General features: G+C 39.1%; 1 protein-coding gene across 1 annotated transcript in view; it reads left to right on the top strand.

Annotated features, from left to right (window-relative positions):
* Positions 1 to 26,455, top strand: part of LMNB1 (lamin B1) — a 52,730-nt gene that overhangs the window by 17,573 nt on the left and 8,702 nt on the right. Inside the window, exons 2-8 of the mRNA XM_032336856.1 lie at positions 7,429 to 7,585; positions 8,198 to 8,323; positions 11,580 to 11,750; positions 13,107 to 13,232; positions 19,725 to 19,945; positions 20,786 to 21,011; positions 22,844 to 22,948. Of these exons, the coding sequence (XP_032192747.1) occupies positions 7,429 to 7,585; positions 8,198 to 8,323; positions 11,580 to 11,750; positions 13,107 to 13,232; positions 19,725 to 19,945; positions 20,786 to 21,011; positions 22,844 to 22,948 (1,132 nt within the window). The remainder of the gene's footprint in view (positions 1 to 7,428; positions 7,586 to 8,197; positions 8,324 to 11,579; positions 11,751 to 13,106; positions 13,233 to 19,724; positions 19,946 to 20,785; positions 21,012 to 22,843; positions 22,949 to 26,455) is intronic.

Raw genomic sequence — 26,455 nt, 5'->3', positions numbered from 1 at the left:
ATTCTGGTTTAATTTTCTTCAAAATATTGCTTACCTCTTCCATATATTAGTTTGTTTATTATGTGCCTCTACCCACTAGAAAGTACCTTCCATAAACGCAGGGACTTGTTACATTTTGTTCACTGCTGGTTTCCAAGCCCTCAGATCAATGGCCTGGCACACAGTTGTGGTTATTGATTTTATTGATTGTTTTTTTCCCCCCAAGAAGTCATTTTCTATTAGGATTTAAGCTCTAAGCATGCCCTGTAAGCAAGCACAGAAGTAACTATATATGCGAATCTCTTTCCAAATAAATGGTTCTGTGGTCCATTTTAAGTCTTACTTAGTATTTTTTCCTAATTATAAGCTGGTATCAGTTAGGGTTTGCTTGATTCTGATTAGGTTGTTGCTAATTTGTTGACTGCTCCGTTTACTGAATGAATAGCAGAATTTTGTTACCACCAGAAATTATCCATTGCAGCTTTTGAGTTTGTGCGGAAGCATCTTAGTCTTTTTAACTAGCACCAGAGGAGACCATGTTAGTAGAAATTGTGATCATAGAACTTACTAGAAATTTTGTGTGTTACATTTATCTTAATTGCAGGGGAATTCATTAAATTTCCTCAGTAAAAATATTGTGGGCCACATTCCTTTTTCCTTTGAAAGGTAAGATACTTGGAGACATAATTGAAGCTGGAGGATGAATGTTGGAGCAGATGCATATTTAATATGCATTTTGAGTCTGTAATTATGAAATAGTTCAGTTTTAAGACAGAAGGTTTGTGTTTGGGCTTAATAATAATCCTTACGTTAAATTCAAAGTGAAGTTTTGGTTTTTTTTAAGTCTGAACCATGGCTAGATAATAAAAGTCATGTTAATTGTGAATGCTAGGTGTGAAGAGAGCCTCAGAAGCTATATTGATAGTCACTTGCATAATTGCTCTACTGTTGAGTGGCATTCAGCTGCCACCAGACATGTGTTCAGAAGAACCTTACAGGACATTAAAGTACAGAGCTCAAACAGGTGGGCCTGATTGCCTTGGCTGTCCATGTAGAGTAGGTCTCTGCTGAGGGATTTAAAAATCCCTTGTTTTATGGTTATGATTAGAGGTAACAGTTTCATATAGTGATTTCTGTTATGTTATCTGATTGCAGGGGAAAAACTAAATGGCTTTTTCCTTTTACCCCCTGTAATTTATGTTTTCCTAAATAAGAATGGTCCTGAAGTGAAGTGTTAGTGCTGAGTTAAGAAAGGCAGCTGAACAAAGAAAGGGTGTTGTTGGCATGGGTTTCTTGTGTTCTTTTTCATTTTCTTTTATCTATCTTCTCCTTTCCATCTAGGATATTACAATATGTGCATTAGGGAAAATTCTCAATCTGTTAAGTGTCTTATTTTATAAGATGAACCTGACAATGTGTAATAGCTTCTCACAATTGCTAGGACGTGATATAAGCAAGCAGAGGGTTGCATAGTATTTTGCTATAGGATAGTACGAGTGGAATTTATTTATTTATTTATTTATTTTTTAAAAGATTTTATTTATTTATTTGACAGACAGAGATCACAAGTAGGCAGAGAGGCAGGCAGAGAGAGAGAGAGAGGGAAGCAGGCTTCCTGCGGAGCAGGGAGCCCGATGCGGGGCTCGATCCCAGGACCCTGAGATCATGACCCGAGCCGAGGGCAGCAGCCCAAACCACTGAGCCACCCAGGCGCCCCTGGAATTTAAAACTGACTGAAGAGTGGTGTGTTTTTGGTTTTCTTAAGCTGTTCTTTTGCCTAACATGTTAAAGCAGTGAAGCCCCACATAATTATATTTCCATCTTTGATCTCTATAAACATGAATATTCCTTTGTCTAGTTTATTTTTTTTTTAATTTTAGCTTCTAAAATTCTATATTCTCAAGTCTATCAGTATTATAACTTGGATGGATTTTTTTTAAAAGATTTTATTTATTTCTTTGACAGAGAGAGAGAGATCACAAGTAGGTAGAGAGGCAGGCGGATGGGGGGGGGCAGGGAGCAGGCTCCCCGCTGAGCAGAGAGCCTGATGTGGGGCTTGATCCCAGAACCCTAAGACCATGACCTGAGCTGAAGGCAGAGGTTTAACCCACTGAGCCACCCAGGCGCCCCAACTTGGATTTCTATAAGAACATACCTTTCCAACAGATTTTAGCAGTCATTTACTGAACTCTTGTCCACTTTTGGATTATGCAGTATAATAATCTTTGGTGAATTTCTTGGAAATGACATATACTATCCAGAAACTGTTAGACCAACTAAGGGGTCATCTATAATTTAGGTCTCTTACTTTGAATTGCTTAATATAACTCTGTACTTACATTTCTGTAATATGACAATCAAGGAACAAGGACAAAATTATTTGAGAAAATACTGAAAATTGTGGCAACCGTGAAAGAAGAAAACCAGACCCAAGCATGTTACAGTTCCTGTCTTGAAAGTGAACACAGATGCTTTGTTAACAGATAATTGCAGGGGGGCCTGGGCGGCTCAGTGGGTTAAAAGCCTCTGCCTTCGGCTCAGGTCGCGATCCCAGGGTCCTGGGATTGAGCCCCACATCAGGCTCTCTGCTCAGCAGGGAGCCTGCTTCCTCCTCTCTCTCTGCCTGCCTCTCTGCCTACTTGTGATCTCTGTCTGTCAGTAAATAAATAAAATCTTTAAAACAAACAAACAAAAAAAACAGATACATTTTAGGTGATAAAGAGAAGCTAAGTACCTCAGCTGAGCATTTGTGATATAAACTGACCTGTGTGAGCAACAAAATTTAAACAAAAGGGCAGTAATTTCCTATTGCTTAAACTATTTTGTAATGAGTTTCAGATTATGTTCCAAGTATGTGTCCCTGTAAGTTTACTTTTAGATTTCTGTTCCATACTAGTTATTTGTTCCCTGTTGAAGTGGCTAATCTAATTTTTCAAGTGTTTACAATTACAGTATACTTAACTAATTCATTTGTAAGTAGTTACTGTCATATGCTTACTAGATCTTGAGTGGTTTTCTCTGTGTTATGTATATGTAGTGTGACTTTATTTAAAAAGGGCTCTGGGGCGGCTGGGTGGGTGGTTCAGTTTGTTAACTGTCTGCCTTCTGCTTGGGTCTTGATCTTGGGGTTATAGGATCAGCCTGGCATTGGGCTCCCTGCTCAGTGGGCAGCCTGCTACTCGCTCTGTCTCTGTGTCACTGTCTCACTCTCTCTCAAATAAAGAAAGAAAGAAATAATAAAATCTTAAAAAATAAAATAAAATGTGCTGTACATTTATTACCTAGTACTGATGTTTCCCCAAGAGCTACATTGTGCATTCGTTTTCTAGTGACTCTCTAATTGAGTGCATTTTTGAATCTCCCATTTCTTCATTGGTGGGGCTTGTCGGCATTGGGTACACTTAGGCAAATGAAGAATATTGAAGGAGTAGGAGACTTGTTCATATGGAAGGGGTAGTACAAATATCTAAGCCAGTTCCAGCACTGAGTTCCAGAGCCACGTAGTTCAGTGCAGAACCCAAGGTTGAAATTATAATCCTAAAACAAGTCAAGGTCAAAGAGGTGGTAGACTAGAATACCAAGATGACGAAAGCAGTGAAGTATAGTGGTGTTGCTGGTCATAGGGGATGGTCAGGAGTAATTCAGAAAGTGACAAGTAAGCAGATGTATTTAGGTTAGCCCTTTAGGCCTCAGGAGATAGTAGGGATGGGTCCCAAAGGTTATTGGTAGGTACCAGGTTCTTTTGGGAAGGTACCTCCATGTTGTATCCTCCAAGCTATGGCTGTTACTCTTGAGTCGCTATTATAGAATGTTAACCGAAATATAAGTGTAGGGGCACCTGGGTTGCTCAGTGGGTTAAACCTCTGCCTTCAGCTCAGGTCTTGATCCCAGGGTCTTGGGATCAAGTCCACATCAGGCTCCCTGCGAAGCAGGGAGCCTGCTTTTCCCTCTGCCTGCCTCTCCCTTTGCTTGTACTCTCTCTTTCTGATAAATAAATAAAATCTTAAAAAAAAACCAAACAAACAACAATAACAACAACAAAAAGAATTTCCAAACAAAAAAAAATTTCCAACAACAACAACAAAATTTCCAAAATAGGGCACCTGGATGGCTCAGTTGGTTAAGTGCCTGCCTTCGGCTCAGGTCATGATCCTAGAGTCCTAGGATCCCTCTTGAGCCAGGGTACATGAAGTTAGCTTTTATTTGCAATTTTAAATTTTAAGTACATTTTCAGCTTCTGATTCGTATCTGTCTACTTTGTTCTCTTATGTGAAAGAGCTTTAAAGAATTCTGTTCTTTAACTGAAAATATAATTCTTTATATTCTTTATAGAATATAATTTATATATTATGTATAATTATAATTTAATTATATTCTTTAAGAAATTAATTCTTTAAAGAATTTATAGTAGAATAACATTTTTACAGATTGATAGTATAAGCAACTAAGAACTTGACAGCAGTTTCAAGTGGTGTTATTGGTGGCTCAAGGTACCACAAATTAATAGCATATCCTACTCTCATCCCCTTTATTCCATCACTCCTTAATCTTTTTTTTTTTTTTTTTTTAAAGTAGGCTCTGTGACCAACATGGGGCTTGAACTCACTACCCTGATACCAAGGGTCAGATGCTCTACCGACTGAGCCAGCCAGGCACCCCCACCACTCCTTGGTGTCATTTGGTCTTGATTGTTGTTGAGGAAATTACCATGTTCTAGTTATTCTTAATGTTCTTAATTTTGGCTTCATGTATTTCCTGTATTCTTCTAGATGTGTGGTGTCTTTGGCTTGAAGAGTAACATTCTGAATTTCAAAATGTGCATGTTTTATTATCCATTAAATCAGTGATACCAAGGAGAACATGCAGTAGCCTCTAAAATTGATGGGACTTTTAAAAATTCTGTATCCTTCCTGGTAGGCCGTTTTGGTTTCTGGGAAGCACAGGTTGACCTTGCCAAGAGATACCGCATTTGTAAGTACCACATTATGATCTGAGATTTAAATATTGGGTAGTGGTGGATTGGATAGTGGATAGGATTTTTTTGTACTTAACTTTTGTTAAGTAATTTTAAGCCAGTAGCTTTTGTGAATAATGTGTAATACTCTATGAAATATGATTTTGTTTTAATACTTTTTTTTTTTAAAGATTTTATTTATTTACTTGAGAGAGAGACAGTGAGAGAGCATGAACGAGGAGAAGGTCAGAGAGAGAAGCAGACTCCCCGTGGAGCTGGGAGTCCGATGCGGGACTCGATCCCGGGACTCCAGGATATGATTTTGTTTTAAATTATATGTTTTATGACATGTATTCCTGCCCAGCTCTGCTCATTTATGTAGTGGGACAGAATTGTTCCTCACAAGCAATGATTGTTCTAATGAATTCCCAGCTTCAGAACCCAGCCCTTCTATGAACTGGACATTTTTTTTTAAGATTTTATTTATTTTTTATTTGACAGACCGAGATCACAAGTAGGCAGAGGCAGGCAGAGAGAGAGGAAGGGGAGCAGGCTCCCTGCTGAGCAGAGAGCCCGATGTGGAGCTCCATCCCAGGACCCCAGTATCATGACCTGAGTTGAAGGCAGAGGCTTTAACCCATTGAGCCACCCAGGCACCCCCGAACTGGACATTTTTGTTATAAATTAATGACTGTATAGGGTTGCTTCTTTTTTTTTTTAAACAGCTGATTTTTTTCTCCTCCTAATTGAATCATCAGTGAAAGGATGCCATCTTGTGGTTTTGAAAAATATAGGAATTAAGAAAAATACTGATAGAGGACTGCTGAGATTTTATGTATATAGTTGTTTTATGATGCCAAAACGAGTAAGAGAGGAATACTATTAATTCTTTTCTTTAAATTATATGTGCTTATCTTTTGAGACAGTAGTTTTCTTCATTTTATTTGGATAATAAAATATTATTTTGAGAATTCCTGTTAACTGAGGATTCTTGTAGCACATTCTCAAACATCAGTTGTAGAAATACTCTTCTGTAATATCTGTTTTAATTAAGAATTGTTACTGAGAATTTTGGTATTAAGGCTCTCCCAAGGCCACCAATTAATGATAACAATTATTTGGAATGAAAAAAAAATACTGTCCTTTAAACAATTATTTGTTTAAAGAATTATTTGACAAAATATAGCCAAAGGAAATTTCACTCTATAATATAGAACTATATTTAATAAAAAGTGATACTTTATTTTTATGTTTGTTCATTTGAAGATTTATTTACTCATTTGAGAGAGAGAGAGCTCGCATGCTTGAATTGGGGGAGGGGTAAAGGGAAAGAGAAAATCTCCAGACAGACTCCCTCCTGAGTGCAGAGCTCGCCACTGGGCTCCACCTTACGACCCTGAGATCATGACCTGAGCCAAATTCAAAAGTCAGATGCTTAACTGACTGAGCCACCCAGAGGCCCCAAGAAGTGGTATTTTGGAAGAAAAAGAAACCTCAATTCAAACCTCATTTTTGTAATTAATAGTAGAAACTGAAATAATTTTTCCTCAACATATTAGGAAGGCCCTTACCTGTAAGTTAAGGAAATCTTAAAATAACATCTTATGTAAGAAATGGAATGTATTTTGCAAGCTTGGGTCCAGTGAGTTCTTATGTAATATTAAGGGAGCTTATATAAAGTCAACAGAAACAGACTCCGATATGGAGAACAAATATGGTTGCCAGACGGGGTTCAGGTTGGGTAAAACAGGTGAAGGGGATTAAGAAGTACAAACTTGTGGTCGTAAATAATTCTTGGGGATATAAAGTACAGCACAAGGAATATGCTCAGTAATATTATAATACCTTTGTATGGTGACAGATAGTAGCTGTATTTATCAAGGTAGTAACCATTTTGTAAATGTATATGAATGTCAGATGGCTAGGTGGTACACTGAAAACTAATGTAATACTGTGTATCAACTATACTTCAAGTATTCTACATGATAGAACTCTAAATTCTATACTAAGAAGAATACTAAATTCTTCTTTCTTTTTTTTAAAAAGATTTTATTTATTTACTCAACACAGAGAGATCACAAGTAGGCAGAGAGACAGGCAGAGAGAGGGGAGGGAGGCAGGATCCCTGCTGAGCACCTGATGTGGGGCTCGATCCCAGGACCCCGAGATCATGACCTGAGCCAAAGGCAGAGGCTTAACCCACTGAGCAACCCAGGTGCCCCGAAGAATACATTGGTTCTGTAGACTTCTTTGATTTAGAGTCATTAGTAATCTTTTTGATTTAGAGTCATTAGTAATCTTGGAAGGGAAATCATTGAAGGGTAAAGTTGTTATCCACCAAAACTCTAGATTTAATGCCCCCGAATTGCTCTGCTAATTCTAGTAGACTATAGCAGCCTTTAAGCTGCATCTTTTGTTTCCCTTCGGCGGGGAGGGAGAAGGCTTCAGGTCAGGGGTATAATTTGATGTCTTGCACTTTTTCAAATGTCTTACAGTTATGCTAAGAAAGAATCAGATCTTAATGGAGCCCAGATGAAGCTTCGAGAATATGAAGCTGCACTGAATTCTAAAGATGCAGCTCTGGCCACTGCACTCGGTGACAAAAAAAGTTTAGAGGGAGATTTGGAGGATCTGAAGGATCAGATTGCCCAGGTAAGGCAAACGCTGGTCTTAAGCCCTGTTGGGAGGTTAATTCTCCATCTGACTGGGTCGAGTGCTTTGATTTCTGAATTCACTTAAAATATTTTTTATTTAAAAATTAAAAAAAAATTTATGGTTTCCCTGAAGGGTAGTCTTCAGGCAGCTAACATGCGAAGTATCTTCACCTCTCAGTCATTTTATCTGGGTCAAGCAGATCTTACTGCTGCTCTTCTTCCTTTCTCTTGTGCTTAAGCTCTGTTTCTTGCTCTCAAAACCCGTTTCATTACTGTACTAAAATGTAAGAAAAGAAAGGAAAAGAAAAAGTCCTAACATTGCTCCACACACAGGAACAAGTGAAAGTGGTAGCTAAAATCCTTCGTAGGTCTTTGTCCATTACTTGTTGCCAGTTACCAGATCTGAGAGGTGTTTCAGTGTGGCACTCTTGGTGGGACCAGCATTTGGACACATGGTTCTGTGATAAAGGTTATAGTAAGAGACTTTCATCCACAGATAAAAGATACAAACGTTTTAATTTATGATTTGATTCAGTCCATAGGTATCTCTTAAATTCGTTACTAAATAATTGCTATGTGATTTTTTGTCAATTCTTTCTCCGCATATTAGTTGGAAGCCTCCTTAGCTGCTGCCAAAAAACAGTTAGCAGATGAAACTTTACTTAAAGTGGATTTAGAGAATCGCTGTCAGAGCCTCACCGAGGACTTGGAGTTCCGTAAAAACATGTATGAGGAGGTAACTATACAATTTTATTTTTTTAAGGAAAGGAGGAATCCTAAATATTTTGTTAAAACTATATAGTAAAAAAAGGGGAGAAATTTTATAGGTAAGTTATTCAAGGTATCATTGCTAAAAGGTTGTATACAAGAATTCAGGCTCTTACAATGAAGAGATGTGATTTTACTTTATCTAATTCCTAAGGGTCATAGTGGTTAAATACTCTCAACCTTTTTGAGTATTAGTATCTCTTGCTGCCTAATAAATTACTCTAAATTTACCAACTTAAAACCACAAATCTTCATTATCTCACAGTTTCTGAAGGTGGAGAATCTGAGAGCTGCCTTATTGCATGAATTGGATATGTTTTAGGGTCTCTCATGAGGTTGCAGTTAGGCTTTCAGCCTGGACTGGAAGAACTGCCTCTGAGCTCATTCACAGGTTGTTGGTATGAAGAGCCAGTTCATCATAGGCTTCTCCCTAGGGCTGCTCATGCTATGGCTTTCCAGAAGAATGATGAGAGAGAGAGGGCGGGGGAGCACAAGACCGAAGCTGCATTGTCTTCTGTTACTTTTCTAAGCCTAGAAGTGATGTACTGTCATTCTTTTTTTTTTAAAGATTTTATTCATTTATTTGACAGAGATCACAAGTAGGCAGAGAGGCAGGCAGAAACAGAGAGGGGGAAGCAGGCTTCCCGCTGAGCAGAGAGCCCGATGCAGGGCTCAATCCCAGGACCCTGGGATCATGACCTGAGCCAAAGACAGAGACTTTAACCCACTGAACTACCCAGGCGCACCGTACTGTCACTCTTTATCACATAGACCAACCATGATACACTGTGGGTGGGGATTCTACAAGGGTGTGGCTGTCAGGAGGCAGCCATCATTGGGGGCAACAGCACTTATAGTTAGATATATATATTTTAAAATAATTTCTGTGGTCAAGCCTTGGCAGATGAAGGTAGCAATTTTTGCCAAAAAAATAAGTAATAAAATTGAAGAAATGGGAATGTATATTTTCTCAAAATTGAAGAGGATTGGAATTAACCCAGGGTATGGAACCTACAGTTAAATACTTAATGATTTTAGAAGTAATATAAATTTGAGAACAGCAACTAACAATTACTTTAAAAATGGGGAATTATTGGGCGCCTGGGTGGCTCAGTGGGTTAAGCCGCTGCCTTCGGCTCAGGTCATGATCTCAGGGTCCTGGGATCGAGTCCCGCATCGGGTTCTCTGCTCCGCGGGGAGCCTGCTTCCTCCTCTCTCTCTCTCTGCCTACTTGTGATCTCTCTGTGTCAAATGAATAAATAAAATCTTTAAAAAAAAAAGGGGGGGGGGAATTATTATAGAACTTAAATTTCCTTTTTGTTAATTGGAGAAAAAACAATAAAATAGTAATTTGACTATTTTTACAACTACATTCTATTAAAACATACAGGTGTTGGGGCACAGTGTACTTACTGGACAAACAGACTTTGGATAACTCTTGAGTCATTTATTTAAAAATGAACTAATACCTGCTCTTTTCTTTTGGGGGAATAGTGACAATCAAAGTGGAATATTTTGTGCAGAAGTTCCCTGTATAGTGAATACTATCACATAATTGTTAACTACAGTTTTGTTTTATAAATGGAGGCATTTTTGTATTAAGTTGTCTTATATTTTTGTTTTGTTTTGATAAAATTGCTTGTGACATATCATTACTTAGTTTTTATGCTATGTGTGGACTCCTGTATCTTTAAACCAAGAGTAGGGTATTTTTTTGTTTGTTTATTTGCAAGTCACTGATTCTTTATGAAATAATAAAAAAAAGTAGTTGAGTATTTTTAGGTTGCATAGCATCTTTGAATTATTTTTTCATCTTTGAATATTTTGATGTTTGCCTTTCTGAGAATGAACTTAAAATATTCCTCTTCTTCTTTTTTTTTTTTTTTTTTAAAGATTTTATTTATTTGACAGAGAGAGATCACAAGTAGGCAGAGAGGCAGGCAGAGAGAGAGGAGGAAGCAGGCACCCCGCTGAGCAGAGAGCCCGATGTGGGACTCGATCCCAGGACCCTGAGATCATGACCCGAGCCGAAGGCAGCGGCTTAACCCACTGAGTCACCCAGGCGCCCCGTCCTCTTCTTTTTTATTTAACATAGAGGATACAATTCTATTCAATAAATATATTTCAGTTTCTTATTATGAGCAGTTAAGGGAGTGAGAAAGAGGAAGAAGGAAAACAGGAAGAGGAGGAAAGGAGGTAGATAAAGGGCAAAATTACTTGTTGAACTAACCTTTTATTTACATGATTTACGTGTCATTTGCTTCATTAAATATATATGAGCCCTGGGAGGTTGGTAACAGAACTGGAATCTGAACCCTGGTTTTCGGATTCTGTCAAGTGCATTTTCCTCTGCAATGAGCTGTTAAAAGAAAGATGAAGAAATGCCTAGGGAGACATATGCAGGAGGAGGACACAGGAACAAACATCAGTGGGTAATATCCCCCTCTTGTGGGCTCTTTAATTATTGCCATTAAAGACAAATTGTTGTATTTTCAGAGCTAGAAGCTGGAATGGAAATTTTATTCTTGGACTGGGGTTCCTAGGCATTTTAGTTTTGGATAGTCCTTAAAACCTGAATTGAAGGACTATGCCTACAAATTCTGTTATTTAATAGTGAATGGTCATATGTACTTAAGAGAATAAAGTAATATTGGTAATATGTTTCCAGATCTATTGATACTGATGATACCTTAGCACCAGCTGTTAACATAAGGCACATAAATTAACTTGCTCTGCCTATTGCATTCTTAGTATGTTTAAGAAAATAGTTTTGTTAAGCATAAATCTTCTAGTTAATTTTTCTGAGCAGCAGTTTTAACTTTTCATGTGCATTTTTTCTGGAGACATTCTTAGGATCATCATCATACCAGTTTAGAAAAACAGTGACCATTCAGTGTATGATTTCATGGTAGTGCTGTAAGGCTTCCAGGCCATTTCTTGTCTTCAGAGAAATACGTAACTATGCCACTGATAAGAAACATAAAATTCTTAGGTCTTTAGCTGCCACCCCCAGGGCTTTAGTTGCCACCCCCACTTGTGTTGTTGGTTGTAGCTCAAAAATCTTATCATTTGAAAACAAAGGCAAAAATAGGTCTGTTCACATGGCTGCTCTAGGACACACCCAAGGAGGTGGTTTTAATACTTCATATGGCCCTGATGTTGCGGAGACGTGTCCCAGGGCAACTGTGGTAGGTAATTTGGTTTTCTGTGATCTTTCCCCCCAGGAGATCAATGAGACCAGACGGAAGCATGAAACTCGCTTAGTAGAGGTGGATTCTGGACGTCAGATAGAGTATGAGTATAAGCTGGCTCAGGCCCTTCATGAGATGCGAGAACAGCACGATGCCCAAGTGAAGCTGTACAAGGAGGAGCTGGAGCAGACTTACCACGCCAAAGTGAGTGGTCTCCCGGAGTGCCCCGAACCCTTACTAAACTCACTCGCAGGAGCATGACTTGATGTCTGCTTGGTTCTAATTTTCTTCAGTGAGTTCCCCTATTCTCTCTGAGAATAGAAAATGGACTTAAAAAAATATTCTGTCAAGTAAATGTTACTAGAAATTATTCAAAGAAAGTGGCGTTACTTCACTTTTATCAGAGGTTAAGGTGTGCCTTTCTGTCCAATCGATCACATGTTTCATGTCATAGTAGCGAACCCTAAGCCTCTGAAAATTCTTCTCTTCCCACAGCACGTGCTGATTCCGCTGTCCTGTGCATCCAGTTAACCATGAGTGCTGGGCAGCACCACATCAGACTTCCATGGCGTCACTGTACATAGTTTGTGACCGCCACACTTTGGGCCAAGTGAAAGTCTCTGAGATTTCTTCCTCTACCACTTTTACTCATTTAAAAAAATATTCTAGAAACTTCTCACGTGTGTACATGCAGATCATGCAAAAATCTTTAACACCAGTGAGTACAGGCTTTTTCCTAGTAAATGGTTTTATCCCAGTGTGTTAAATGTGGCATGATTTGATTAAAGAGAGTTAATCAGTGAAGACTTAGAAAATTAAGGTCATAGAAGTGTTGTAAATAATTTCTATGAATGGCCTCAACTGTTGATGTTGCATTTAACCCATGTTATGAAGTAATTGGCTAATGAAGCCCTACATCGGATTGTCTAACACTTACTTAGTGCTAGGCATTGTGCTGGGCAGTGAAGGAGGTCAGTCACCTAGACTCTGGCCCCAAAGGAAGCCAACAAACAGCCAACAAATGTGCCTCATACATGTGCATAATGGAATGTTATGGGCATCTGGAGAAATAGGATGTTTCTATCTAAGGGGCTGTTTTTTGCTTCTGAAAGGAAGTGTTTCTCTTGGGACATAATCTAAAATTAGTACTTTCTGTTTTGACTTTATCTTCTGTAATTAGATTTGGTGGGTTAGAGATATGTGATGTTTATTTTCCTATAGACATCACCCACAGTTAAGTTGCTACTACCCATTCCCCTTACCTGCAGTATTAACTGACACAGAGATATAATGGGTGAAATACTTAAGTAAACACTTTGGAGAAAGACCCATGTGTATTACCATTGTTAAGCACAGGTACTGGGAATTGAACCTAAAGTCAGAAAGACTGAAGAGAATTCGTACCACATCAGCAACTTCATGATGCTTTTCCTGTTTCATCAGCCAGTTACCAACAGGGCTTAGGTTTGAGATGAAATGCCTTAAAGAGAATCATACTTCCTTATTCGTTTGTTCTGAGTCACTAGGTAAGACTGACTGTTGGTTTGTTTCTTCTTTTAGCTGGAGAATGCCAGATTGTCATCAGAGATGAATACTTCTACTGTCAACAGTGCCAGGGAAGAACTGATGGAAAGTCGTATGAGAATTGAGAGCCTTTCATCTCAACTTTCTAATCTCCAGAAGGAGGTAAGTAATTGTCTTCCTCTAAGAAGAGTTCAAGTTGCATGTGAAGGCCACCTTCCCCACTGTCGTCTCCCTGCTTTGCTCTGCCTGGTGTCACTTTTCAGAGAGCACAGTATTTTCTGCACTCTGGTTGCCCAGCGCTTTCCCGATGTTTTCATTTTGCAATGCATAAATGTCCTCTGAGCATGACCATCATTCCTAAATTAATAGATTATCCAGAGCTCAGGAGGTTTCCCTTAGGAAGTAACATGCCGGCTTATTTCTGGGGCTTATCCCTGGGCCCAGATTTTCTGAGCCATGTAGTAGCCTCATCTCTACACTCTTCCTGACGTACTCCTTTTTAATCACATTTGGAAACCATAATAGGAGAAACACACAGAAATTGTTTGTGAGTAGTAAATGCTTTGCTATCCTAGACAGTTCCCATAGTGTTTGGACTCCTTACTGATTAAGGTCATGGGAAAGTAGCATTAATGGTGCATTAAGAAATTAGTAACTACTTTAGTCTTTGGTACACCCTAGTGACAAATGATTGCATTCCTGGTTGTGCTGACTGAGTGCTTGTGAGTGTGTGACAGCGCTGTCGAGGTGCAGCTTGGGTAGTGTGCATGTGGAGATCCGTGTCTGTCCAATGGTCACGTTGCTGTGGACACAGAGCGCACGAGCAGCTACCTAGGTACTTAGAAGGCTTTCACAATCTACTTCTCACCTTAATTACTTGAGAAAAATCTCCGGCTTCCTTTTCCCTTCAGGGAGATTTTTATCTTAAATTTTCCATCTAAGAATAAACTTTGCTTTATTCTTGACTAAGTTTTTCTTCCTTTTTGTTTTTTCTTTCCTTTTTTTTTTTTTTTAGTAAAACATTTTTCTGATTATAAAACTGAAGATATTGTAGGAATTTACAAAACAAGGCAGACAGGGAACTGCATAAAATCGGGTAATGTAAACAAAATTAAAATAGAAGCTTTTACATTGCCTCTATCACATGTGCTTTATTATTTGTAACATAATCTAAAAGATTATTTTAGACCTATTTTGTCCCGATAGTATTTTGAACTTTTCCTGTAGCACTAGAGCTAGAAGGATCTTTTGAGTTCACTCAGACACAGAGCTAGGTGAATTTAATTACTTGCCCAGAAGCTACAGGTTGATGGGTTTCTCTTCTAGTTGGCAGTTTTTCCCTTTACCTCTCACTCTCTTCAAAGATAATCTTTTTTTTTTTAAAGATTTTATTTATTTGACAGACAGAGCTCACAAGTAGACAGAGAGGCAGGCAGAGAGAGAGGAGGAAGCAGGCTCCCTTCGAAGCAGAGAGCCCGATGTGGGGCCCGATCCCAGGACCCTGGGATCATGACCTGAGCCGAAGGCAGAGGCTTAACCCACTGAGCCACCCAGGCGCCCCAAAGATAATCTTTTTTACATGGCACCATCTTAATAACTACCTTTCCAAAAAATAGGCCCCTGTGTTCTTACTTCGAGTTGACATTTACTACTTTTCTCTGTTTAATAAATCATATTCTAGTTATCCCCTTTCCCTCAATTTCCCATGTCCCTACCTTTTTTTGGGGGGAGGGGCTGCTTCATATTCCCCTTGATGATGCTAGCTGTAGAGGTTTTGTAGACTGGGGCAGGGCAGGGGGTGGTCTGAGACTTGCCTGCTGTTGGACAGTGAGAAGCTGGGAAACTTGATAGTCATGTTTCCTGACTCAGGTTCAGGGCTGTTTCCCTGTTGGCTTGTAGGTTCTCTTCCCATCCTTGTAAGGTTTTTTGATTAACTTCTGGTTAGTGGTGTTTAAATGATGTTAGGTAGGGCCCTGAGAGTTTCTAGGAGCTAAGACCTTATGAAATAGGAGAAGCACCTTCTTCAGCCAGAATAGTTTTAAATTTCTCTGTCTTTGGAGAGTTGAGGGGAGGGAGAGATGTCCTTTTCTCTGTTCATTACTAAAACCAGATTTTATGATAAATAATATATCTTGAGGAGTATCTTCATTAGTTGATAAACTTTAGCCTCTTAGATCATAAAAAAGAAAAAGCCACCCCTCTCGGTATTACCTCATTGTGTATCTTAAAAGCATTTGGTGTTGTGTCATACCAGTTTCATCATGCTACCTCTTAGGCCATACAGTTTCCTTTTGGTTATATGACTCATGTTAGTGAAGTACCCCTAAAACTTTATTTAAAATAGACATAGCCTTGGGGCACCTGGCTGGCTCAGTTGGTAGAGTGTGTGACTCTTGATCTCAAGGTTGGAATTTCGAGGCCCATGTTGGGTACAGAGTTTACTTAAAAATAAAAAATCTTAAAAGTAAATAAAAAAATAAAATCGGCATAGTCTTTAAAATGCTGACTCCTGAAAATATTTTTAAATAAAATAGAGATGGTAGCAATATTTTGTTTTGGAGTTAGGAATTTCATATATTGCTTATAGCATTTCTTTTATTTCTGTCTGGATTTCTGACTGGTGAAATTAATTGGTTGGTCACAGCCTGTTTGGCTTGTGGAAGACTCCACTGGCATTTTGAAAGCACCTCTCAGTTTTGTTTTTTTTAACACCCAGACTAGAAACTTCTATTGTAGCTAGACTCTAGTAAACTAGTACAGTTATGTTACTTAAGTTACTATAAAATAAGAAAACCAGGATGTCAAGTCAGTCATAAATTACTCCAGAGTGAGAGGTGAGATCTTACATGTAACCTAATTAGACCTCTTCATTTTTCAGATGTGACATTGGCTTAGTGAGGTTAGTTACAGCCTGCCCAGAGTCTCAGAGCTACTTGGTGGCAGACTTGGGAAGAAGGATCTAGGTCTGTCTCTCAGGCTGTATTCCTTGTGTTTCACTACATAACAGGTGAAGTGCAGCTGTTGAAAATACAATTCAGATATTTCTAAATGAGTCACAGTAACTTTAAAACTTTTTTATACCTTGATTCTATTTTTTCCCCACTTAAAGAACTCTGTAACATCAGAGGCAGACCAAGGGACATTTTGGGGTAAACAGATCTGCATCTTGAGTACTTCATGCCTTTCGTCAGCTCCCCTTTACATTCTACCTTGTTGCTCATGCTGTCTGCCTCCCACATCAGAAGTATAGTGAAGAGGTTGATTGAGGGAGAAGCATTTGAACTTAAATTTTATTAGAATACTGTGAGGAAAAAAAAGTGGATTTCTTAGTTTATAGCATGGTTTTAGCAAGTGCAGTTCAAGTGCAAGTTCTCGAGGCAGGAATTATGTTTAGCATCACGCTTAAGATGAATGCCTGCTTCTGATATAGAGTGTCAGTGGCTACTCTGATTTTAGTTAATTGAGTGATTATTATTATTTTTTAAAGATTTTATTTATTTCTTTATTTACTTGACAGACAGAGACCACAAGTAGGCAGAGGCAGGCAGGGAGAGAGGAAGGGAAGCAGGCTCCCTACGAAGCAGAGAGCCCAATGTGGGACGCGATCTCAGGACCCCCGGACCATGACCCGAGCCGAAGGCAGGGGCCTTAACCCACTGAGCCACCCAAGCGCCCCAAATGATGATTTTTTAAATAGCCTTTTATTTTGGCATAATTCTAGTTTTACAGAAAAGTTAGAAAGACAGTATGGCAATTCCCTTCTGTCCCTCCTATAGTTTTCCCCCATTGTAAGCGTCTTACGTTCTCATGGCGTGTTTGTCAACACGAAGACACTGCTGTTGGTACATTACTACTAACTAGACTCTGGATTCTTGGGATTTTACTACATGTCTCTCTAGTCTCCCCTGGTCTATGACAGTTTCTTAGGCTTTCCTTGTTTTTTATGACCTTAGGAGTCTTGAAGAGAACTGGCCACTTACCTGTGTACTGTCCCCCAGTCTGAATTGTCTGGTGCTTTTCCCATGAGACTGGGGTTATGGGTTTTAAGTAAGTGCCCTTGTCACATTGTATCATGGATCACATGACACCCAGAGGGGATCAAGTGGTGATCTCACCTTCATCACTGGTGAAGGTAGTGTTTGCCAGGTTTCTCTACTGTCAAATAACCCTTTCTCTCTTTCCATACTCTGTTCTTGGGAAGCAGGTCACTGTGTCCAGTTCACTCTTGAGTGTTGGTGATAGGAAGGAAGCTCCACATCTTGAAGGGAGTATCTACCCTGATTAAGTGGAATTCTATGAAAGATTTGTCTCTTTCTTTCTTTCTTTCTTTTTTTTTTTTTTTAAGATTTTATTTATTTATTTGACAGAGATCACAAGTAGGCAGAGAGGCAGGCAGAGAGAGAAGAAGGGAAGCAGGCTCCCTGCCAAGCAGAGAGCCCGATGCAGGGCTCGATCCCAGGACCCCGGGATCATGACCTGAGCCGAAGGCAGAGGCCTTAACCCACTGAGCCACCCAGGCGCCCCTCCCCGCCCTTCTTAAAAGATTTTATTTATTTATTTATTTGACAGACCGAAATCATAGGTAAGCAGAGAGGCAGGCAGAGAGAGAGGAAGGGAAGCAGGCTCCCTGCTGAGCAGAGAGCTCAATGCAGGGCTCAGTCCCAGGACCCTGGGATTCATTACCTGAGTTGAAGGCAGAGGCTTAACCCGCTGAGCCACCCAGGTGCCCCTGAAAGATTTGTCTCTTTCTTATTTATATTTTATTCATTCATTTGTCTATATTAGTATAGACTCAAGAATATATATTTTATACTTTGGGTTATAATCAAATACTACCTTCCTTTATTGGCTTAGATGATTCTGTCAAAATGCTATTATGTCCCCCTTTTTTGAGCAACTCTTGCTTTATGGTGCTGTAATAGGCTCCAGGCTCATCCTATGTTTTCCCGGCTGTAGCCCTGGGATCAGCCATTTCTCCAAGGAGCCCTGGTTCTTCTTACTGGAGAATGGTACATAGAATTTAAGATCTGGATGCTGAGTGCCTCACTGGTACTGGGGAGTCATTGCTTCTAGGCCTTCTTGTGGTTGGAGCTAGGTCGTATATGGGGGTGTGCCAAACCTTGTTTACACACTTTCTGTAATTGTATCTCTGTCCACTTGTATTTATATTAAACTAAACCCACATTCATACAGATATTTCTGACTAACCCCATACCACAGGGTTCATTTTTTGCTTTCTTGCTTATCTATAACTTTTCTCTTTGAGAGTGAAAAACCTGTTTTCATCCACCCTGTTTACTTATTTGTTTATTCCCAGTGTGGATGTAAAGCACTTTCAGAATTTGTAAGCCATATCCCTGTGAGAAACGCATGTACTACCTAGAGTGTAGTGTTATCTGCATAGTGTAGATTCCACTTTTGATTTTTAGCCTTCCACATTTAATTTTCGTACAGTATATGCCTTTCCTTCTCTGATGCTGCTGCTTGTAATTCTAAGGGTGTGAGCTATCCATCAGTCCTTTTGAGTTGATCACCTTTGTCATTTTTTTAAAGCTTTTATTTATTTATTTGACACAGAGAGATCGCAAGTAGGCAGAGAGGCAGGTAGAGAGAGTCAGAAAGCAGGCTCCCTGCTGAGCAGGACCTTCAGGGTCTCAGGACCCTGAGACTATGACCTGAGCCAAAGGCAGAGGCCTAACCCACTGAGCCACCCAAGCGCCCCAACCTTTGTCATTTTCTGAGGCTACTGAGATGAATTCTGTCTTGGGAGGAACATAGAAGAGTAATTACCTACCCAGACACAAGGTTTCTCAGATGAACTTTCTGTTGCAGGTTGTGTGATTTCTCATTTTTTAAATACCAGTTACAAAGTTTTTATATTTATAGTAATACCTTAAAGACTGTACTGCATTGTGTAGTCTCTTTTTTTTTTTTTTAAAGATTTTATTTATTTATTTATTTGATAGAGAGAGATCACAAGTAGATGGAGAGAGAGAGAGAGATGGAAGCAGGCTCCCTGCTGAGCAGAGAGCCCGATTCGGGACTTGATCCCAGGACCCTGAGATCATGACCTGAGCCGAAGGCAGCGGCTTAACCCACTGAGCCACCCAGGCACCCTAGTCTCTTTATGCTTACTGAGCATGTGAGCACAGGCAGTCCTATGAGGACCCTATCCCTGAAGTACCCGAATCCCTTCCTCTGGTTTCTGAAGAGTCCCGGCATTTCTCCACAACGTACTCTTGCCTGCTCTTAGATTTCTTTAGTCGGCAAGTTTTCTATCATTTTTAGTTAATTTATACTTTCGAGTGAAATGGCTTGTAGGGGGCTAGACTTTTACTAAAACTGAAACTTTTAAAATTTTGTTTTATTTGGCCAAATAGAGAAGAATTATATATGCATTTATGGCACTTGTATTTGATAAATTTATCTCTTTCTAAAGTCTTCTTATAAGCCAAAACTTTGCTGAAGCTGTATTTTATATTGGAGAAGTTTTAGTTTTTAAGTTCTTAGAATCAAAATCTCTTTGGCATTCTAAAGTTAGAGATTCCTTCAGGTTCTATTTATTTTCCCGTCCAGGAAATGTTTTAAAAATAGCTGCTTCGTGCTAATGTTGGAATGTTCCTAGAAAGTAACTGTGTTCCTTTGACTCTACAGTCCAGAGCATGTTTGGAGAGGATTCAGGAGCTGGAGGACTTGCTTGCTAAAGAAAGAGACAACTCTCGGCGCATGCTGTCCGACAAAGAGCGAGAGATGGCGGAAATAAGGGATCAGATGCAGCAACAACTGAACGATTATGAGCAACTTCTAGATGTAAAGTTAGCCCTGGACATGGAAATCAGTGCTTATAGGAAGCTCTTAGAGGGCGAAGAAGAGAGGTAAGCACCTTAGGTGTCACTCTACCTCACAGTCTACATCTTGCCCCCACCCTTTTTATGTAAAGAGTAGTAACTAGGTTTGGGCCTTTGCAAAAATTTTATTTTAACATTTAAGGCAACTTTAAATATTTTCTCTGTTATTTTTTAACACCTAGGTGTAGCAGTAAATAGGTATGGATCATATTTCTACCAGAACAACAACAGATATTGTTTAAGCAGTCTTATTATTATTATTTTAAATGCTGGACTTTTGCAAGATATATATAGTCTTTTTCTTGAGCTTTTGATTATTTAATATGTTGTAAAATATTTGATTTGCTGAAAGAGACTTTACAGTCGTTTTTCAAATCAGGTTAGTGTATAAGTCCTTTGACACCTGTTAGAAAAGTTTCAAAGGGAATGTGTCTGATTGAGAATGAGAAGCCATTGAGTTTCATTGTTACCTACATCGTGATTGTAATTTTATAAAAAGAAAACACAGGTGTGAAAAAATTAGGACAAGCCTATGAAACTTAACAGTGGTTGTGGTGGGGCTGGTGGTCAGTGGACTGGTTCCTTCCCATTTTTTCCACACTTCCTGCATTATGATTATATTCTGTTCCTAGGGAAAAGTAAAATTCAAATTATTACTTTTTAAAAGAACATTGTAATGCACATCCTAGCACAAATAAACTTAGTTAAGATGTATATTGGTCTTGTGCAGCACATCTTTAGTAAGTTTTACTTTAGAAATGTATGTGCAGGAAAAAAAAATGCATGTGCAGGATATTAATATCCTTGTTTCTAAAGTAGGAAAGTCACAGGTGTCTCATAAATGAAATGTTTGTTTTTTCCACGTAGACTGAAACTCTCTCCAAGCCCTTCTTCTCGTGTGACAGTGTCCCGAGCATCCTCAAGTCGGAGCGTGCGCACAACTAGAGGAAAGCGGAAGAGAGTCGATGTGGAAGAGTCAGAGGCGAGCAGTAGTGTTAGCATCTCCCACTCTGCCTCAGCCACTGGGAACGTGTGCATCGAAGAGATAGATGTTGATGGGAAATTTATCCGCTTGAAGAACACTTCCGAACAGGTGCAAAACAGACCCCCTTTTTTCCAGGAAGGCTTTGCTAGCTGGTAGATCATTTTCCAATTGTCTTAATTCCTCAGACTTCATTTGGATTCAGTAGTCTTCACAAGAATGAGTATCCCTCCTCCTTTTTACTTACAATTTCTTGAAGCAGAGTATACATTCAAATAGGAAGAGGAGATAGTACACTTAGTGGTTTAAAGTGTTTCTCCTTAGCATTTCTTTATGGAGCCAGAGCTGTATTTCACACTTGGTCATTCTCACACAGTGGCCTTCCCAAGGATGAGGTCCTATTATTCCCCGCCCTAGCCCAGACTTGTGGAAAAGTTGGAGTTGTGAGTGTAAATGGGAGATACTCTTTCACAGCTGTTAATGTTGGTAAAGGAAGGAAATGTGAGCCCAGACTCGGATATGTGCAGGGAGTATTTTTCTCTCTAAATGATTGAATGAACACTAATGATTTAATTTGTATGAAGAACAGTATGGAGCCCTATCTTGAAATTATTTGTTTAAAAGTAAACAAAATGTTCATTGGGAATTCTGAGGTTTCAGGCTGGTGTCTTTGAGAGTACAGTAGTGAAGGTCCTCCGTGGCTAGGCCTCATGGAGCTGGAGGAGTGTGGAGGTGGAGTGAGATGATGGAGGGGTGTGAGATGACGCTGGAAGGCGGCAGGTCTGAGGGTTCTGTGGAGGTACGGTGGGATGGATGTCACTCTGAAGCACGTGTTCAGGATTTATCACATGTTTGTGAAAATTATACCTTTTCTCCACTGTCCTATGTGTGGATGAGTAAATGATTTGGCTGGGCAAAGGAAACCTAGCAGTTCACATACTGAAGAGAATAGGCTCCAAGCCCTCTTAGTCATGACTTTAAAATAAGAGTAGTCTCTGCTGCTCCATTGTTGTAGTTTGGCTCTTTTCAAAAGGCGTTAACAGCCCCGTGTTGAGTTACTCTAAAGCTGGCTTTCAGCTTGGTTTATTCTTGTCCTTGAGTTAGAGATGGGTATAGATTAGTGCATCTAGTTATTTTAAATACCCTGCACCCTTCCTCAGGTGCCAGGCAGCCCTTGCCAGCATGGAGCCAGAGGTGATAACCATCCCTTGGGACTGGTCATTGCATCACCGACCCTTTTCAGCCCCTTATGCTTTGAGGAAGGGAAGTTAAGTATGGGCAGAAGTGGCATAGAAGAAAACGGTTATATTTTCTTCCATCTGTTTTTAAGCTTATGTGTCTTTGTTTTGTTTTGAGATTTTGTTTATTTATTTGAGAGACAGAGAGCAAGAAAGAGAGAGCATGAGTGGGGTTAGGGATGGGGAGAAGCAGGCCCTCCACTGAGCAGGAGCTCAACGCCAATCTCGATCCTGAGACACAATCCCAGGACTCCATCCCTGGACTCCAGTATCATGACCCAAGTCGAAGGCAGGCATTTAACCAACTGAGCCACCCAGGCACCAATATGTATCTATATTTTTAAAGCTTAAAGTAATCAAATACTGCATGTTTATAATTGTGATTATGACTGCTAGATTGTATTGTAAATTTCAAAGACCAGCCCGATCTAGCAGTGAATATGAAACATTTAGTTTGGTTCACATCCCTTCTCTTCTAGGTTTGTCTTCTTTAAAATTAAGTACCGTAATATTAAAACTGCAGCATTGTTGAAGATAGTGTTTTGCTGAATGATGAACCATGTTTTCTTCTTATGGTAGGAAGATGTGAATCAAGAGAAGGCAGCTACAGAGCTATCGTAGCTTAACTATCTGTGTAAATTCATTTGATTACCCGTCACTTTCTGTATCCTTGATGTGACCTTGTTTTACTCTGTTCATGAATAGGATCAGCCCATGGGAGGCTGGGAAATGATCAGAAAAATTGGAGACACATCAGTCAGTTACAAATATACCTCAAGATACGTGCTGAAGGCAGGCCAGACTGTTACAGTAAGTGAATTTAATCATCATTTAATTTAACTTCACTGTCTTAACTAACAGTTAAAGTGACTCAAGAAAATTTTTGGCTTAAAGAGAAGCATTTTAAAATTGAGCATTAAAACATCTTTGACACGATTAGGGAATTTTAAGTGCTATTAAAGATTTTAAGAATTCTATCTTATTGAGAGAGATAATTGACTATTAAAAGTGAAAGTATTGACCTTTGAATTCTTTTTATTTTGTCTACTCCAGTAGATATAAAACAGCTGTCTCTTGACTGACAATTGTTGTAGCCCAGTCTGATTCAGGAGATATCGCTTGGCATAAAGAACTATTAGGATAATCTGTCAGTGCTAAGGTATGCCTTAACATGATAGTCATCAGCCATGGGTGACCCTCAGCATCATCTGGGTAGTGTTCTGGTTTCCAGACCCCACATCACCCTTAGTCACCATCTCTGGTGTTGGATTAGGGACTCACATTTTGAACAAAAATTAGTAAGTGATAGGTCCTTTTGTAAAGAATGACTTTTTAAAATCTATTTTAGAGAGGGTCACATGGTTTTTACATAGTATTCAAGTTTCTAGATTTATTTATTTATTTTTGAAAAAAGATTTTATTTATTTATTTATTTGACAGAGAGGCAGGCAGAGAGGGAGGAGCAGACTCCTTGCTGAGCAGAGAGCCCGATGTGGGGCTCGATCCCAGGACTCCAGGATCATGACCTGAGCTGAAGGCAGAGATTCTAACACACTGAGCCACCCAGACACCCCTAAGTTTCTAGATTTAAAAAGAGATGGGCTTTTTGGCACTCTGACTCTCCTGTGAGTTCTAAACGGTTCACTGTTGCTGTGTTCTGAAATGCCACATCTTTAAAAGTCACCAAATATAGCATACTTTTTAGAGAAGTAGCTTCATTGAGCAAATACAAAATTTCTTTACTTTGACTTAGTAAGTAGATTTTACAAACAATGTGTTGACTTTGATATAGATGTAAAAGAAGTCCACATTTTTATTCCTGAAAGATACAGAAGTAATGATCTCTTTTTATCAATTCCTTTTTAAAAATTATTTTTATTAACATATAATGTATTATATGCCCCAGGGGTTCAGGTCTGTGAATCATCAGGCTTACACACTTCATAGCACTCACCATAGCACATACCCTTCCCATTGTCCATAACCCAGCAACCCTATCCCTAACCCCCAATACCCTAGCAACCCCCAGTTTGTTTTGTGAGATTAATAGTCTTTTGTGGTTTGTCTCCTTCCCGATCCCATCTTGTTAAACACATATTTTATGTGTTTAAAATTTATGATAGATACACATCTTACTTAGTGTTAAAGATCAAAGGCTCAAACTGGTTAAGACTTCCTTAAATAGTGTGTCATAGAGCTTGATACCCACTGTGAAAATACCAGATGCTAATTTTGTAATGGTAAAAAATGGGAAAAATATCCTAACCACACTGTCCTTTCTTCTCTTCAGGAATTATTATAGTGAGAGAAAATTGTTCAGTCCTATTATGTGTCTAATGGAAGCGGCATAATGTGATGGAAAGAATCTGACATTTTAATTCAGAAGGTTCAGATTTGAGTGTGCTCTCTATCTCTCTAAAGTAATGTGAAACCATTATGCCAATCATCTGCTTTTTCCACTAGATATAGTTCCTCAGGGAACAAATAGATATATATACTATAGGTCTAGTGGAGAACTCAGTCATCATATGAAATGTAGTTTATTTATTCCTTCCTTCCTTCCTCCCTTCCTTTCAGTAGCTAGCATTAAATGAGATAAGAAGCTCTCTGGAGCATGGTTGTGATAACTAATCTTACTATAAAATTGTACCAGGCAATAGCAAAGATCTACATATATATATACATATATATATTTCTCTTATGTGTGTTCTGGAATTTTATATATATATAAATATGTATATATTTGAAATTTTCTTGTAGCCACATTAAAGAGAAGTAAAAAAAAGAAAAGTATGAAATTAACTTTAGTACTATATTCTATTTAACTCAATGTATCCAAAATATTCTTCTCTCAACATGTGACCAATATAAAAATGTATTAGCCAGATACTTGACCTTTTGTTTTTTCTTTTTTTCTTTTTTGGACTCAGTGTTCAAACTTACGGATATCCTCACAGTACATCTCCATTTTGACTGGTCACATTTCAGATGCTCAGACCATGTATAGCTAGCATATTGAATAAGGTAGCTCTGGAACAGAATAGTAGGATTGCTAACATTTATGATTATTATTAATACTAAACCAACTATGATTCCTTAGGAACCATGGTGAAAAAGTGTTGCTTAAGCTTAGGAAAACACTAATATTCCATATGACCTAACAGCCCAGATCCAATTGCTTTTTGTTTTACTTCAGTAAACACTCCCTGTCGCTTCCTAGTTACAATGCTGATGGAAGATCTCTGAGCTTCAGGTGGGCATCTGAAGGGGACAGGCTCCCTTCTAGTCAGAAATTCAAAGATTTTCCTCCCCACCTAAAAAAAAAATACTACCAATACTATTTCTAGTCTACCTGTTGCCAAGATGTGGCCATTTATATTGTGAAATAATTTGTGGGATGTAAAACTTTTCTTTTTTCATATGGTCTTTTAGAAACCTTAAGACCAGGTAGTATCCTGTAGGTAGTATCCCTACAGATGAGGACCTTGAGGCTGGTAGAGTTATAGTGATTTGTCCAGGGTTCACACCTAGGTTTTCTGACTCACATTTTCTCCACTCTACCAGTACTCTTTTGCCAATAAAATACATTAAAAATATGGTAGAATTCCCTTGCTTCTGAAAAAGGAAAAGCAATTGTTTGTTTGCCTATTTCAGTAGTAGTCCTGCTTATCATTGACTAATGGGTTATTTGTTCATTCCCTGCATGCATTGTGGAGTTCAGCCGTAGACACTCCTGGGGTATTGTGACACTGTCCCTCATTAGAGACATACCAGTTTCTATAAGAATATTCTAGATGGGCTGTCTGCTGCAGATTTTTTGAGAGGAATTAGTAGGATCTCTTCATTGACTGCTCTTGACAGCTGAAAGATACTGTTGGAATGGGTCAGAGGGCTCCATTCTGGAAGAATGGCCCATAAAACCCCTAACTGGCTGCTGACAGGGAGAGCTAATCCTTGCTCAGTGATCCAGCCCTGCTGTATGGTTAATCCCTTATTCTTCACAGCAATCTCGCTTCTGTCCTATTTTATGGATAATGAGAATAACGCCACTTGGCACACATTTAGCTGACATGTTGAGGGCTAGGAGGTGAATGTAGACAGTGTCACCTCAGATCCCTGGGCATCAGCATTCCCATTTATTGGATGGGGAGGCTGGGGCCTACGTAGGCACTCTTGGACCCACGGGTAGTTCCTTCAGCGAGTCTGAAGCTGGGACACAGTTCTGAGACTTAGAATTAGGGGTTCAAGTTTCTTCATTATGTTGCTGTCATGAAGATTTGGGAGGGCTAGATTCTTGGTGGATTGATGTTCTTTCTT

This window comes from Mustela erminea, chromosome 3 (genome assembly GCF_009829155.1).
Source record: "Mustela erminea isolate mMusErm1 chromosome 3, mMusErm1.Pri, whole genome shotgun sequence".
NCBI lineage: Eukaryota > Metazoa > Chordata > Mammalia > Carnivora > Mustelidae > Mustela > Mustela erminea.
The sequence above is the reverse complement of the archived record's forward strand: the minus strand, read 5'-3'. Positions and strand labels throughout refer to the sequence as shown.